At 42.4% G+C, this 16,748-nt stretch overlaps 1 protein-coding gene across 1 annotated transcript; it reads left to right on the plus strand.

Moving 5' to 3' along the window:
• The first annotated feature begins 165 nt into the window (after positions 1–165).
• On the plus strand, positions 166–8,255 carry FKBP14 (FKBP prolyl isomerase 14). Its single transcript, XM_031940501.1, has 4 exons — positions 166–553; positions 1,918–2,069; positions 6,708–6,835; positions 7,683–8,255. The coding sequence occupies exons 1-4, from the start codon at positions 357–359 to the stop codon at positions 7,839–7,841; spliced, it is 636 nt and encodes a 211-aa protein (XP_031796361.1). The 5' UTR covers positions 166–356; the 3' UTR covers positions 7,842–8,255.
• Positions 8,256–16,748: the final 8,493 nt, after the last annotated feature.

Below are 16,748 nucleotides of genomic sequence, written 5' to 3' on the forward strand. Positions count from 1 at the left end.
GATACGCTACGTCCCGCAGGAGGCCGGTCTCATTTGAACGGGCTGTGCTCATTGGTCGGCGCGGTACAAGGTTCGGGAGAGGGACGGGCCCAGGAGCCCGTGAGCGGCCGCGATCCCGAGGCCGGGCCCTCCCCGAGGAGTGGCGTAAGCGCTGCCGAATTTAACCCTAAGATCCCCGCCCTTGTGCAGAGCGGCTGCGGGGAGGGGAGTCCGTGCCACGTCTGCGAGGACCGGGAGCCGTGAACTTGGCCGCGCGCAGTTAAGCGCCATCCTCGGAGTCAGAGCCGGCGCCGAGTTCATGTAGCCCCCGCCCCCGCCCCCGCCCCCGCAGCGGCTCGCTTTGTGGCCGGGCCACCATGAGAGCGGTCCTGTGGTCAGCCCTGCTGGCCGCCCTGCTGGCCCCTGCCCGGGCCGCGCTGATCCCGGAGCCCGAGGTGAAGATCGAGGTGCTCCAGAAGCCTTTCATCTGCCACCGGAAAACCAAAGGCGGCGACATGATGCTGGTGCATTACGAAGGCTACTTGGAGAGAGACGGAACCTTGTTCCACTCCACGTAAGTGATGGGCAGGGACGCGGGCCAGGTGAGTGCGGGCGGCTGGCGAAAAAGCACGCGGGGAAAACTCACCGAGCCCTTACTGAGTCCCCACCTGCATGAGCCGAGCGCTCCCCAGGGAGGTCCGCGCCTTCCCCGCCGCTTAGAACCTTCCTCGGGCGGCCGGGGCGCGCTGGGAGCCTGCGGGACCTGCCCGGGTGACGTGGAGCCAGTGAAGCCCAAGCTTCTCCCTCGGAGGCCAGCGCGGCACGCGAGAGACCCGGGACGGGCCCTTTGCCCTTCTGGAGTAGAGCCCATTTCTACGCGCTTATTAAGGCTTTGTGCCACGCTTTATCTCCCTCAGCCCTCACCACACCGTTCTGGGGAAAGCGCTGTTATTGTTCCCATTTTGCAAATGAGGAAACTGAGACTGGGGGGGAGGGGGGACGTGCTTAAACCACTTGTCCTCGCTCCTAATTGATAAGGAGGGCCATCAATAACTTCTAGTGGATAAGGTGGGAGGCCGGGTTTGCTCCGAGTCCTCTTTTTACTATTCCTTTGAATACAGCTATTGCGTTTACATTATCTTATTGTTTCTGATCATCCATCTGTCCTAGACTGAGAATACAAGACTGCCCTCCTTCCTGCAGTTTACTCACCCGTGATTCTTCTGCTTATCGGCTATTAATAATCGGCTGCTTTGTCCTATAAATAAAAAGAATTTGAGCCCCATTTAGAGATGTGTTTGCTTGACTTTGCATATTTGTTGCAAAGACTCTGCTTCCTTTTTTGTCCCCATTAGAGGCAGGTAAGAGGAAGAGAAAATGATTGTTAACTGAAATACCTTACAAGTTAATTAAAGAGATCTGGGGGCTCATGGAGAATTTGGGTATTTTTTCAGGGTTCTGACGTTCTCTATGACAGGTGGTTCTGTAGAAGACAGTGTTGGGGCACCTAGAACTCTCCTTCTTTCCCTCTCTGCTCCAGCTCTTTGGTCTCTAGATACCATAATCCTACCCGGGTGCACACATCTGGATTGTATACATATGGTGACTGAGCATGCATGCATTTATGCAGTCGGTCCCTCATATCTGACAAGCCTTTCTCTCTCCCTTTCCTCCCCCTCTTTGCTTTCAAAGTTATTCCCAAGTACCTCTTTCTGTGGCTCTCCCTGTGGAGGATTCATTCTGTGATACTTGCTTAATGGGAGGGAGCAGCCATCCTCAAGGTGGTGGAATTATCTTAAGAGATAGCAGCTTTCACTCACAATAAAAGGAAAGAGCTGCTTTCTTAGAATTCAGGGAGGATATGGGGTAGCTGGGAAGCCATTCAGGGAAACCAGGAGTCACTGTAACTGGAACTCTCCCCATCTTCTTTTTCCTTAGCCACAAACATAACAATGGCCAGCCCATCTGGTTCACCCTTGGCATCCTGGAGGCTCTCAAAGGTTGGGACCGAGGTCTGAAGGGCATGTGTGTGGGGGAGAAAAGGAAGCTCACCATCCCCCCTGCCCTTGGCTATGGAAAAGAAGGGAAAGGTAATTTTGTCTTGTCATCATAATCATCATCATTATTCCCATCCCCATCATCTCAGTATGAATATGAACATTATTATGAACATATTACCTATGCATATAACAATGATGAACATCCCTGACATTAATCATATAATAATTATTAATAATAATCTATCTGATAACATTAATAGCATTTAACAGCAATAATATTGATATCAATATCACCATTATTATTTCTTTATTATGGTCATTATTATTATTATGATCATTGTTAATAGTAATAATAACAATAGATGCTGGATGTAGGATTTCATAGATAGGGTGAACTCCCAGATGAAAAAAGCTCCCTCTATATGTGCATGTCAGCATCTTCTCTAATATTGCAATCTTGGAGAGTTGTTCAAAGCAATGGAGAAGTTAAGTGACTTGCCTGAAATCACACATATGTCAGAAGTAGGATTTGAACTCAAGTTTCCTGGGTCCTAGCAGGTCGCTAACCACTGTACTGCAGCTTCAGAGCAAAAAAATAGCTGATAAATATCACGTCTTGGGGTTTCCAAGACATTTTTCATAAAATATTAGAACTGGATGGATCCTCGGGCTATCTAATGTCCACCCCCTCATTCTACAGATAGTAAAACTGAGGATCATTCACTTAGGAGAGTGTCCGACACATAGTAGGTGCTTAATCAATATTGATTGATTGATGAGGGATGATATAGACTAAAAGAAACCTTAGTGGTCATTTTGTCTAGTCCTCTTCACTGGACAGGTGAGGGATCTGGGCCCAACCCATGAGGCTGTGGGTTCCTCCCCACTCCAGCCTGCAGAGTCCTTGCCCTTAATCAGGCTTCTGTGCCATTTAGAGTCTGGAGGAGACTAGATGGAAATACTCTCCAGGTGACCATTCCTCAAGGTGACGGTAAGGAATGTACTCTCAATATTCTCTTCCTTGTACAGATCTGGGGGGTTGAGTTTCAAGGTAAGTGACTTGTTAAGTGACTCTATCCCCTTCTCCAGGCCTGTAGAGTGAAGGCTGCCTGAGAATGATCCAGAGATTTTTGAATTAGTTCTGCTGGGTTCATCTTCATTGCTAGGGTTTTTTTTTTTTTTTTTTTTAATTAATTCTCAGGACTTTGGATTTAGGATGTTAATTCTCAAAACCAGGATTCAGGACTGAATATGGAAGCAGATTCCAAGACACCTCCTGTCTGTGGGACATTCTACCTTATTACCAGAAATCTCCCCCCCCCCCCCCCCCCCCCCCCCCCCCCCCCCCCCCCCCCCCAGAAGTTCCTCTCCACACCAATGATATCATAGGGCTAGACCAAAAAAAAAAAAAAAAGGAAAAAAATTGTTATTCTTTTGTCTCCTTCTTTATGCCCCATCCTAACTTCTTTGTCCTTAAGTTTGTTTCTTATCAGTCTTTCAATGAGTCAGTTTTATTGCCCTTATTTTTTTTCTATAACAAAACCTTTTCCTGGCTGTTCTCACCTGCCCTTCTCTTTACTGCACAGTGCTAAGACCTTCCCATTTCAGGACATCCTGTCTCTTTCCCAGGTGTGTTCCTCCCCATAAAGATCCCACATTTGTATTCCTGAAAAGGGACTCGCTAAGCTAAGCCTCCTCTAAGTTAAAATATTCTTGTTTCAGTAGTTAGATGCCAAAATCTGGGAAAGAAAATCAGCCACCTGGAGGCCGGGTGCACTGGGGTTCAGAGTGGGTTGAGGCGCATCCGCTGTGGTTTTAACGCTTCTGTAGCTCTCAGCGAAAGCTCCTTCCCGGCCCCTTCTCTGCCTTTAACAGGGTGTCCCTAACGTAACAAACGCCTCCCTAACTCTGCTTCCCTTTCCTGAAACTGACTCAAGTGAAACTAACTTGCCTAACAAGGAAACTAACACGGACTAACCCCTGCTCTTCTAGCGCCGGGGGTGCTCGCCTTGGGAAATCGACCTTGGTCGTGGAGAAGCTGGTCCCGGCCCCCTCGCTCTCCCTGTGTGGACAGTGTAAGTGCTCCCCAGGGGACCCTCCGACCGCCCCTTGTGGTCGTCTGGCAGGAGAGAAAAGCACTCGGAAGTGTTTACTGCTCACTCTCAGATTAAACGTGTTTGGAGATATTTGGAAGGGGGGGCTTCTGCTGAACATGGGGGACTTGTCCTTCTCAGGAAGCTGGGGGGGGTCTCCAGGTAACTAGCAGAGACCTTCAGTTTCTTGCAGCTCCCATTCCCCTTCTTTGTAAGTGCTTGTTCTTTTACCAGGGAATCATCCCCATTTCCCAGGAAGTTACACAGCTTTTGTGATGACTTCTAGCTGGAGGAATAATTCTCTGTTAAGATTAGAAAGAGGAGTTAAATGGCTTGTCCACCACCAGCAGCCTGCACAACTATCCAGGGAGGCCAGAGCCAGATTAAAGTGTCATTGAGAAATGCTAACAGAATCTCCAAGCCGCGCTGCCCCGTGGGTAATCTCATTTGTGGAGAGCTGCGTGCTTCTGCCTGAGCGCGACACCCTCAGGCCCCGTACACTGAGATTGCTCGCCCCCATCTGCGCTGCTTTTTATAAAAGCAGGAACGTCCCTAGAACCACGGTCTGAGTGCTCACGCTCTGTGGCACTTTGCCGTGTTTTATTGTCATACTGAGAGGTCCGGGGTTTTGACCTCATTGACCCCATTTGGCAGTTGGGTCGTGGGATTACACGACCCTCAATCCACAAGCATTTGTTAAGTTCTCACTCTAGGTACTGGGGCTGAGCCGTGTGATGTTATTGACCCCTGATCATGGCCTAATGGAGAAAGTTCAAATTCTGTGGGTGATGCTGGCTAGCTGTGGGACCCTCTCTCTGGTCTCAGCTTCCTCAGGGGTCGGACTAAACAGCCTCTAAGGTCCCATTCAGTTCCAGGTCTATGATTAAACCAGGTTTGCATAATGTGGCTTTATTCTTCAAAAAATAAAATGAATACATTTAATAAAACTTTTTCTAATAAAATTAAGGCACCAGATTCACCAGCGTTCAAGCACAAGTACAAAAAGAAAAAACAAATTCCAAAACCAAACAGGATTTTGAAAGCCACCATTTTGGATCAAGACTCATTTTTTCTTCTCCCTTAGTTTAAACAAGAGGGAGCTGTCTGTATAGACAGTGATTGGGCCATAGCTTTAGAGCTATAGCCTTTAGATTGTAAGCTCCTTGAAGGCAGGAACCATCTTGCTTTTTTAAAAATTTATATCCCCAACACTTAAGACAATGCCCAACACATAGTAAGCACTTAACAAATGACAGATTCATTTGTTGGTCCTAAAACCAGGAATTGTTCTCCAATGGGGGTGCCTAGTTGAGGCAAGGAAAAGAAGGAGAATAGGAAAAAGAGAGAGTCAGGAAAATACATAGGAAAGAGGCAGGGAATATAGGAAGAGAAAATGGAAAAAATAACATTAGCCATTGAGACTGTAGGTCATGCTTACTCTTAATAAACACAAATTGGGGCAATTATGACTGTCTTTACTCTTGTTCATTTGTTTTAGTCATAACTGATTCTTTCTTAGTAAAGATGGTTTGGCATTTTCCTCTCCAGCTTATTTTACAGAGGAGGAAACTGAGGCACGCAGGGAAGTACCTTGCCCAGCTAGTCTGAGGTCAGACTTGAGCCCAGGGCCTCCGGGTGCTCTGTCCACTGCACCATAGACTCCCAGGAGACCAGAGTGGGAGAGATTACACTTAATGTAATCCCTTACAGATATGGAAACTGAGGCCAGAGCTTACTCAAGGGTCTTTGCTCCTCTTAGAGCTGATCCTATCTTTAGGCTGATGGCAGTAACTAAGTACTTTCTTTTTTAAAACTGCTCCATTGATGGAGGGGACTGCGGGGGGAGGAAGCTCCTGCCAGTACAGATCAGCAGGTGCTCTGCAATCTTATCTCCTGAAAGGACTATCTGGGCCATCAACAGGTTGGGCTTGTCCAGAGTCCAGGTATCTGAAAGGGAAATTAAACTCGAGTCCCTCTGCTTCTCGGCTATCACATAGTGCTTTAAAGGAACAAAGTACCTCCATTTTTTACCTGTTCTGATCCTCACGACCATCCAGGGGGATAAATGCTGTAGGAAACGCAGGAGGGAAACTGAGGCTGAGAGAGCCATGTGACTTGCCCAGAGATGGCAGCTAAGTAAGCTAAGAAGAGTTGGAGGGGGTTTCTCTGTGCTGTGCTGCACTGTAATTTAGGATTGAAGGGCTCTGTACATAGTTCTAGTTGAGTTGAACTAACTTCTATCAGTTTATTAAATAATAGGAAGGAAATCTCCCTTGAGAACGTAGCCCAGTTGCACAGATGAGATTTCCCTTTTCCCCCATTTTGTTCATAGGTCTGAGTAAGCAAAAGCACTTTAGTCCTCTCCGGGATGGAGTGTGTGTGTGTCTGTGTGAGTGAGTGTGTGTGTGTGTGTGTAGAATAGAAAGCTGAGATCTCTAGGGAGAAGACCTTCTTGCTGATAAGGGCAGTGAGCTCACAGCCTGAAGACATGACGTTTCACTCATGTGATCCTTAGCACATTTGCCCCCCAAGCTTAGCTAAGGGCTTATCTTGTGCAGATTCATAAATCTTCTATTTTTAAAAGTAAATTCTGTTTTCTTTCTCCACTCTCTTCTCCCCCTCCTTCACCTGACAGGTAAAATTCCCCCTGAGAGCACACTGATATTCAACATCGATCTCCTGGAAATTCGAAATGGACCGAGATCCCATGAGTCATTCCAAGAGATGGATCTTGATGATGACTGGAAACTGTCTAAGCAAGAGGTGAGGTCCGTGTGGTTTGGGCTCAGCTCGCAAGAATAATCGTGGGCTCCTCATGAGTGGGGGGCCGCAGGTGCTGGACAGGTCAGCCAGGCCGGGTCAGACCTTCTGGGCCGCTCGGTGGTGGGGTCAGATTGAAAATGGCCACAGAACTCCCAGCCTAGGCAGAGACAAGGGGACCGTTTCCTGTCAAAAAATTTTCATATCTAGTTAGTTCCAAAGATTTATAACTTCCTTGAGGTACGTGCACCTTCCTCTGATGCAGATTGCATCAACCAGATCATATATCCATCCAAATATACTTTGCTCCAATCAGATAGCTAAATTTATTAAGGGGGAGGGGATTCCCTTTTAGTAAATAGAAAGTGTTATAAAAATCAAGAGTGTTTTGATTATTTGTTATTTGAATCTCCATCTCCAAAACAGGCAAATAGGTGGGGTAATGAATAGGAGGCTGGACTTGAAGTCAAACAAATCCTGCCTTTGATACTTAATTGCTATGAAATCTGGGGCAAGACATTTAACCTCCCTCTCCCTCAGTTTCCTTAACTATAAAATGGGAAAAATGAATGGGAAAAACTTTCCTCCTGAGATAGTTGTAAGGATTAAATGAGAAACATTGATTAAGTTCTTGACAAATCTTAATGGCTTATACAAATGCTAGATGTCATTTTTATTAATAATGAAATAGCTTGAAATACACATTATTATTATATTTATATATTAAATATATATATAAATATGTTATATGTATGTGTATATATATATATATATTATAATATTTATCCGTAGTAATATTCCCAAGTTCCAGTTCCAACTTTTTCAAGTGGCTTGTGTTTTTCCTTGGCAGGTTAAAGTCTATTTGAAGAAGGAGTTTGAAAAGCATGGGGCAGTGGTCAACGAGAGTCACCACGATGACCTGGTAGAAGACATCTTTGACAAAGAAGATGAAGATAAAGACGGGTTTATATCCGCCAGAGAGTTTACATACAAGCACGATGAGCTGTGAACACCCCGTGCAGGGCACGGCCCATGGAGGGTTGAGTCTTTGAGCCTTATTTTCTAACTTTGAATTGGTATTTATTCATAGGAAAGAAGTGATTGTCTCCTGCTGTGGGTCTTTGACTCTTACAAGAAATCACTGGAGCGGGGTTGCTGACGGCCCCTTCTCCCTAATGAGCTGTGAACCCAGGGAAGAGGAGCACTTGGAGCCAACCTTCCGATCCAGTCCTCCCATTTTGCTGATGAGGACGCGGACATTCTTAAAAGGGACACCTTATGTCCGAGGTCACCTGGGGCCTCTGCGTCTGACTCCCGGCTTTCCCAGCACACCCCAATCCCTTATATTTGAGCCTCTCATTCTCATGCCTGCAGCCTGACATTTAACTAGCTTGCTCATAATTTTAAAATATGGCGGCTGTAAGCACGCATCAGCATCAGACTTAATTAAATCACAAATCACACCCTTGGCTTTCTCCCACCCACCATTTTCTAGAAGTTAGATGCATTCTATTAGGAAAAGGCAAGCCTTTCAGATTTTTTTGGATTTTAAATTGTCTGCGTGAAGAACTGAGAAAAATGTTTATTCAGATTTGTTTGTTCCAAGCGTTGCTTTATTTAAAAGTGTGAGTGGCTAAAATGGTACAGAATAAAAAAATGTGCACTGTAATACTCAACAGACATTTATTAAATACATACTGTGTACCCAGCACTGAGGATAAGAGAAAAAGAAAACAATCTTCCCCCCGGAGCTTACATTCTATTTGGGGGGAATGACCTGAACACATAGATAAATACAAAAGATAAAAATATAAATAAAAAATAAGTAATTGGGGGAGGGAATCAGGAATGACTTCTTATAGGGAGTTTGGAAGAAAGCTAGAAATTCTGCCCAAGACTGAAATGGTTCCTGGTACTTAGCCCATTTGTGATGGGGACAACATGGTGGGAGGGGAGGAAAGTCATGGACCGGTTCCTCCCCACTGATATGTTTATTTGGGGATGGGAGATATACTGCTTTTATCAAACGGTCAGGAAGTGAAACCAACAAACCAATAATGGCATGAACCCCAGGCCAGAGACAGGCAAAATGAATTTCAGACCAAGTCGGGGTAAAAACCACTGTTAAAAGCACCCACATGTATTTTGTGAATTTTGCCTCATATTGTAATGCCAGAGAAACTGAGCAAGACAGAGATTAGAAACCAATTTAATAGTTTATTAAATGGAGAAATTTACTGGGACCAAATGGATCCATGGTTGGTCCCATGACTGAACGAGCCCAGAATATCTGGACAGCAAGATTTTTTATAGGATAACAAGAACAATGACATAATGGGAGAGGTACCTGGATGGGGATGACCTAATGGGGGGAGGCACCTAGGATGACATAATGGAGGGAGGTACTGGAGAGGTTACTGATATTCTAATGATATCTAAAATGGATAAGTCTTTATCCTGTCAAACATTTAGAAGGAATGATCATAGCCTAAAGATAAAAAACCTTTATCTCATCAAACATTAAGAGGGAAAGATTATAACCTGTGCAGAGTAACTAAATAGGACAATGGAGAAACTGTGTCAGGACATTAAAAAGGATCTGTGGCGTAACAATACATCTGTATGAGGCAAAATTCACAAAAGCTCAGAAGCCCTCTAGGCCAAACCTTAGGAAACCAAGAATCCCTCTCTACAATCCCTCTCTACTTCTGAACAGAAGTCACTTCTTGAAGACTTCCAGGGATGAGGAGTTGACTACCTATGGAACAACCCATGCTATTCCTGGGAAGTTTGTCTTCTCTCTGCAGAATCTACCCATTCTCTTGGTCAAATACATAAGGAAAGTCATCTTGAGTATTTCTTCCCTCACTCCCACCCTCTTTGCTTCTCTGAAGCCCTTCTTTATCCTGATTACTCTCCTCCAAATACTTCCCTTATTCCTAGTTAACTAGATGGCTCAGAGGATAGAGCTTGGGACTTGAGAATTAGGAGAGACCTAAATTCACATGTACTGCCTCAAACACTAGCTGGGTAACTCAGGTCTGCCTCAGACCAAATGGGAATGATAATAGCACCTCCTTTCCACAGGGAGGTGGGAGGACCAAATGAGATAACATAATAGGTAAAAGAATTTGACATTTATTTAAGATTAATGACTACTAATATTATTTTTTTTTCCTAAGACAATTGGGGTTAAGTGACTTGCCCAGGGTCACACAGCTAGGAAGTATTAAGTATCTGAGGTCAGATGTGAACTCAGGTCTTCCTGACTTCAGGGCTGGTGCTCTATCCACTGCACCACCTAGCTGCCCCGTAATATTAAATAATAATGAAGTTTTATCACTATTTGTATGGCACTTTGTAAAGCACTTTTTTTAAATATTTCATTTGATATGTAAAGTGTTTCTTTGAGTATGTTTGGGGCGATTGCACCTACCCAAACTGACTACTCAGGAGTCACTCCAAATGACGTACAGAAAGAATTTATTAGAATCTTGAGAAGCGGACGGTCCTGGCCTGTGGGCCCGAAAGGACAGCAAGGATACCCACAGGAGGAGAGTCATTCACTTGAAGATGCTTACAACTTTTATACATTTCAGACAAAGAACCCCCCAAATCCCACCCTCTATAGGTTGTGATTGGTTACATAAACTTTTATCTCCCTATTTGGTCAGTGGAACGCAGTGAAAAAGGTGATGTACAGCTTCGGCCACTTAATTCCTTTTTTGGACAATGGAATGCAGTCCAGGTCTCATCTAAAATCACGTGACTGGGGCCTAGAGGCCTGAGCTACTTTAGTGAACAGTCTCTGATCAATATGTGCTTAATCTGTAAGTTCTTCAGCTTTCCACACAAGTATATTTGGCATACAGTAAGCACTTAAGAAATACTGGTTAATTTGAATTTCTAAGGATGGGCCCCAAAATGAGAACATCCATCTCCTCTTAGAAGAATTCTAAGGATAACTTAAATCCAATCCTCAATCCTCCTGTAAGTGTTTGTAGAAATTCCCTTTTAGCTTCTTCCAACTCACCAGCAGCTTTCTTTTAAGAGTTAGAAGATTAAATATAAAAATCTTATATTCCTACCTATTCAGAGATGGTAGTGCTGATGCAGATTTGGTGAGCCAGCAGGGAATCATCCCTTCTTTATGTGGGTGATTTTGCTTTTGCCTCCCCTTTTCTGTAGCCCACAAGAGGCTTTTTTAATCAAAACATTTAATTACTTCCCACCCCCACCTAAGAGTTGTGAACCACGACAGAGACAGCTCTGTGGGAGGGTGAGACAGGAGCAGCTGGCCTTGGGGGGGGGGGGGGTCCTCTCTATTTATTCTTTTCAATTGTGAAGAGGAGAGTTTTGATTGAAAGGCCCAGGTGGTTGCCTTATTCCTAGAGCATGGGAAGCCTTGTATTGAAGAAAAATACAGTGCTCTCCATAGCCAAACAGAAATGCTACTAAAAAGTGGTCATTTGCGTTCGCCCTTGCTCCCCACTGCCCGTGTGGTGGGCTCTCAGTCAGTCACGGCCCTTCCAGGAGTTAATGGTGATACCCACTTGGGCAGTCAGGGCTGGAAAGGCTTGCCCGGAACAACATCACCTTTCTGGCACTGGCTGCCAGAGCCCTACTAATCCTACTCCGAGATGGGAAAACTCAGCTCACAGATGGTGAGAGGTCTCAAGCCGGGGCCAAACAGTCAAGAATGGCAATCACAAAACTTTACCCATTCTCTGTTTGTTTCCTGGCAGAGCCCAAATCCCCCATCCTGAGTTTCTGCATCTCCAGGATGTGTGATTGCATCATCCTAAGGGAAATGGTTCCTTGTCTACCTTCCTAAAGAAAGTTTCCTAGAACTCCTTGGTTTGAGCCCAGTCTCATGTCCAGGGGGAATGCTGAACTTTGGGGAGAATAGCCAGCTTGGCTCACAGCTGCTTAGTAGATTTTTTAAAAAATTATTATTATGCATTATTTTCTTGTTATTATTGCACATTCACGGTTTGCCGAGTAAGCCAAAGCTTCTTAAACTGTAGGTTGTGCCCCAAATGGGATCTTGTAACCAAATATCAGGGTTGTGAAATTATGATTTATTATCGATAAAAGTTTGATTTATAAACCCATTTTATATGCCTATATACCGAGGGGCGAATAAATTTTTCCTGGTGAAAAGGGGTCACAAGTGGAAAAAATTGAAGAAGCTGTGGAATAAATTGCAGACGGAATTCAACTATGAATACTTGTCTTTGTTATGTGAAGATCACATAACTAGGGTTCACTGAAGTGTAAGTTCAGAGAATTTATCAATGGACAGGCGCTCAGGAGTTATTTTCTCATTAGGCAAAGAATGACGCAACTAGATGGCATAGTGAAAAGAATACTGAGTGTAGAACTATGAAGACCTGAGTTCAGATATTTATTAAACGAGTATTCCTGAATAAGTCATTTATGCTGTCTCAGTTTCCTCATTTGTAAAATGGGGCTAGTGATAGCACCTGGCTCACAGAATTAGTTGTGAAGATTAAATAAAATAGCATATGTGAAATGTTTTTCAAACCTTAAAGCATTATATACAAATGTACATTATTATTATTATTATTACTTTAAAAATGGGTTTATAATAGCACCTACCTCCCAGGATTGTCATAATGATAAAATGAATACAACTTTTGTAAAATACTTTGAAAGTCTTAAAATGTTATATAAATATAAATCAGTATTATTATTGTTGTTGTGATAGCCATATTCCTAGGACAAGAAGTTAGAATTGCTCCACAGAGAAAGGTGGAGCTAAGGGATAAGAGGGTGATGAATCTCTGAAAATATAAAATTCAGGAATCACTTGGAGATCAGCAAGATGTTGTAGTGAATAGAGAGCTGGGTCTGGAGTTAGGAAAACCTGAGTTGAAAACCAGCCAGGCATTTACTAGCTGAATGATTCTGGACAAATCATTCCTCATCTGTAAAATGAGCTTGGAGAAGGAAATGAGATAAACTATTCCAATAGCATTTTTCAGAAAACTTCATGGACAATATTGGTATGTTATGGTCTATTTGTCACTCAGACACAAGTGAACACAGCAAAGGGGTGAGTGAGTTAGCCCTTCTATGCTGCTTATGGTGTCCCAGGTGTTTTGGATAAGGAAAATGTGGGATTTAAAAAAAACATTTTTTTTCCCTTAAACCTCCTCTTCCCCCATTTTACAATGTGATAAATTCTCTTTTTCTGGTACTTTTTTTAGTTTGAGAGACTTCCATGTGAAACCTCCTGGGGGAAAATGCATCTTTTCCAGTTATTTAGATATTTGAAGAGGTTTTTTGGTCTCTGAAGTTGGGCATGAAATCTGAACTGTCAAATGGGAATAAATTCTCATTATAACTTGAAAGCAACTAAAACTATAATAAGTTGGCCTTTAGGTATTTTTAGTGTTATCTTAAAAAATAGACATGACCTGTACACATATGGCAGTGTGTTTGTTGTCTCATTAAAAGCAAACCAATGAGTTTAGAAGAGGTAGTATGATGGGACAGAGAGAAGGCTGCATTTTGAGGCAGGAAGACTGGGGCACTTACAAACCATGTGACCCCTCTACAAGCTAGTATTAAACTCAGTTTCTTCACTTTTATAATGGGGAAAATAATGCCTATGGCATCTACTGATGATAGCATACTGGTGTGTGATGGAAGGAATTCTATGTCCAGGTCACTTCACACTCACTGCTTTTAGGGCAGCCCTTCCAGCAGGTTTTGTTCTGTAACAAAGTGGTTAGGGAGCTGGCTCCTCCCTGACCTTCACCCTGGCTAGCATTCCCTCCCTTTGCCACCCACGTCCCTCCCAAGGACATTGGGTTGGGCTCTGAAGGGGATTCTTTTCATCACTGTCATTATCAGGCTTATCTAGTTTTAATTTTTGTTCAACTGAATTCAGATAGAAGCAATCATGGCCTGGGGCACATTCTGCCATGGATTTATGTTTAATCTGCTGCTATGCAGGTAGACAAAATGCTTTATGTAATTAAATAAAAAATATTGGGATCCGAGCTTATTTTGTGCAGGATCACCAAAAGCATCTTTGGGACAAGTCCAGCAGCAGATAAAAGGGTGGTGATGATAATGGATACTCTGTCCTGTTTCCAGTATGTTCCCTGTGGATTTCTTCTGCAATAACTATATTTTGAAGCCTTTTTAAAAATTCTGTGAAGCCTGGAGATCATGAGTATTCAGTATTTAGGGACATCCATTAAAATGTTCTTGAGTCTTTACCAGTCAATAATAATTTATATTCATTTGTAGCCTTATCTATAGGGTTTGTCTTTATTTAAAATTAAATTTATTTATTTTTGCTTTTTCATGTAGCTCGCTTCAGTGATGAGATTCTTATCTTTGAAAGCCTGCTGCCATCTTGAAATTATTTTTTTCCTCTTTGCTCCCCCCACCCCTTTGCTTTAAAAGCAGATGTTCTTAACCTGAGGCTCATGAATTTGCTGGTGATATTTTGTTATTGTTGTTGTTTTAATTTTGATAAATGTATTTTGGTATAATTGATTTCCTTTGTAATCGAATGTATCTTATTTTATTAGATTATTAGAAGGGCTCCCTAGGTTTCATTTGATTGCCTGAGGGGCCCATGACACAAAGGCTGTGTACCTCTGCTTCAGAGTGTTTTAAATCTAGTCATCTATGGTTTTTTTTTTTATTATTATAGCTTTTTATTTACAAAATATATGCATGAGTAATTTTTCAGCATTGACAATTGCAAAACCTTTTGTTCCAATTTTATCCCTCCTTCCCCCATCACCTCCCCCACATGGCAGGTTGACCAATACATGTTAAATATGTTAAAGTATATGTTAAATGCAATATATGTATACATGTCCATACAGTTATTTTGCTGTACAAAAAGAATCAGACTTTGAAATAGTGTACAATTAGTCTATGAAGGAAATAAAAAATGCAGATGGACAAAAATAGAGGGATTGGGAATTCTGTGTAGTGGTTCATAGTCATTTCCCAGAGTTCTTTTGCTGGGCGTAGCTGGTTCAGTTCATTACTACTCCATTGGAACTGATTTGGTTCATCTCATCGCCAAAGAGGGCTGTGCCCATCAGAATTGATCATCATATAGTATTGTTGTTGAAGGATAAAATGATCTCCTGGTCCTGCTCATTTCACTCAGCATCAGTTCGTGTAAGTCTCTCCAGGCCTTTCTGAAATCATCCTGCTGGTCATTTCTTACTGAACAATAATATTCCATAACATTCATATACCACAATTTATTCAGCAATTTTCCAAGTGATGGGCACCCACTCAGTTTCCAGTTTCTGTCCACTACAAACAGGGCTGCCACAAACATTCTGGCACATATAGGTCCCTTTCCCTTCTTTAAGATCTCTTTGGGGTATAAGCCCAGTAGAAATTCTGCTGGATCAAAGGGTATGCACAGTTTGATAACTTTTTGAGCATAGTTCCAAACTACTCTCCAGAATGGCTGGATGTATTCACAGTTCCACCAACAATGTATTAGTGCCTGTTTTCCCACATCCCTTCCAACACTCCACATTATCTTTCCCTGTCATTCTAACCAATCTGACAGGTGTGTGATGGTATCTCAGAGTTGTCTTAATTTGCATTTCTCTGATTAATAATGACTTGGAGCATCTTTTCATATGGCTAGAAATAGTTTCAATTTCTTCATCTGAGAATTGCCTGTTCATATCCTTTGATCATTTATCAACTGGAGAATGGCTTGATTTCTTATAAATTAGAGTCAATTCTGTATATATTTTGGAAATGAGGCTTTTATCAGAACCTTTGACTGTAAAAATGTTTTCCCAGTTTATTGCTTCCCTTCTAATCTTGTCTGTGTTAGATTTGTTTGTACAAAAACTTTTCAATTTGATATAATCAAAATTTTCTATTTTGTGATTAATAATGATTTCTACTTCTTCTTTGGTCATAAATTCCTTCCTCTTCCACAGGTCTGAGAAGTAAACTATCCTGTGTTCTTCTAATTTATTTATAATCTTATTCTTTATGCCTATATCATGAACCCATTTTGACCTTATCTTGATGTACATTGTTAAGTGTGGGTCAATGCATAGTTTCTGCCATACTAATTTCCAATTTTCCTAGAAGATTTTGTCAAACAGTGAATTCTTATCCCAAAAGCTGGGGTCTTTGGGTTTGTCAAACACTAGATTAAAGTTATTGACTGTTTTATCCTTTGAACCTAACCTATTCCACTGATCAACTAGTCTATTTCTTAGCCAATACCAAATCGTTTTGGTAATTGCTGCTTTATAATATAATTTTAGGTTTGGTACAGCTAGGCCACCTTCATTTAATTTTTTTTTAATTAGTTCCCTTGAAATTCTTGACCTTTTTGTTTTTCCATATGAACTTTGTTGTTAATTTTTCTAGGTCATTAAAATAGTTTTTTGAAAGTCTGATTGGTATAGCGCTAAATAGATTAGTTTAGGTAGTATTGTCATCTTTATTATATTTGCTTGCCCTATCCAAGAGCATTTAATATTTTTCTAATCGGTTAGATCTGACTTTATTTGTGTGTAAAGTGTTTTGTAGTTTTGCTCATATAGTTCCTGATTTTCCCTTGGCTGATCATCTATGTTTTTATGGTGCATTTAATGTAATAGGATGCAAGTGAAATGGTCACAGAAGTTCTGAACCGTGGAGCTGGAAATGCTTACATTCTGGTAGGTTGAATTAAGGTCATCCAAAGAAACTGGAGTGGATTGTCACAATACAAAAGGGTAATGCCATTTGAAAGCTGCTCAAGGGGTAGCAATGGGCAATGGGTTTGTCTGTGGACCCTTTTTGTTCCTTCCTCATTCTGTTTACTTGCTGCGCTGGTGATGCACCCAGCCTAAAAAGGATGCACTTAAGTGGGTCTGAGTCAGGCAATTAT

The sequence above is a fragment of the Sarcophilus harrisii genome, chromosome 5 (genome assembly GCF_902635505.1).
Source record: "Sarcophilus harrisii chromosome 5, mSarHar1.11, whole genome shotgun sequence".
Taxonomy (NCBI): domain Eukaryota; kingdom Metazoa; phylum Chordata; class Mammalia; order Dasyuromorphia; family Dasyuridae; genus Sarcophilus; species Sarcophilus harrisii.

Coding starts and splice junctions, on each gene's coding strand:
- FKBP14 (XM_031940501.1), top strand. CDS start 357: ATGAGAGCGGTCCTGTGGTCAGCCCTGCTGGCCGCCCTGCTGGCCCCT. Junction 554..1,917: donor GGAACCTTGTTCCACTCCAC/GTAAGTGATGGG, acceptor CTTTTTCCTTAG/CCACAAACATAACAATGGCC. Junction 2,070..6,707: donor CTATGGAAAAGAAGGGAAAG/GTAATTTTGTCT, acceptor TTCACCTGACAG/GTAAAATTCCCCCTGAGAGC.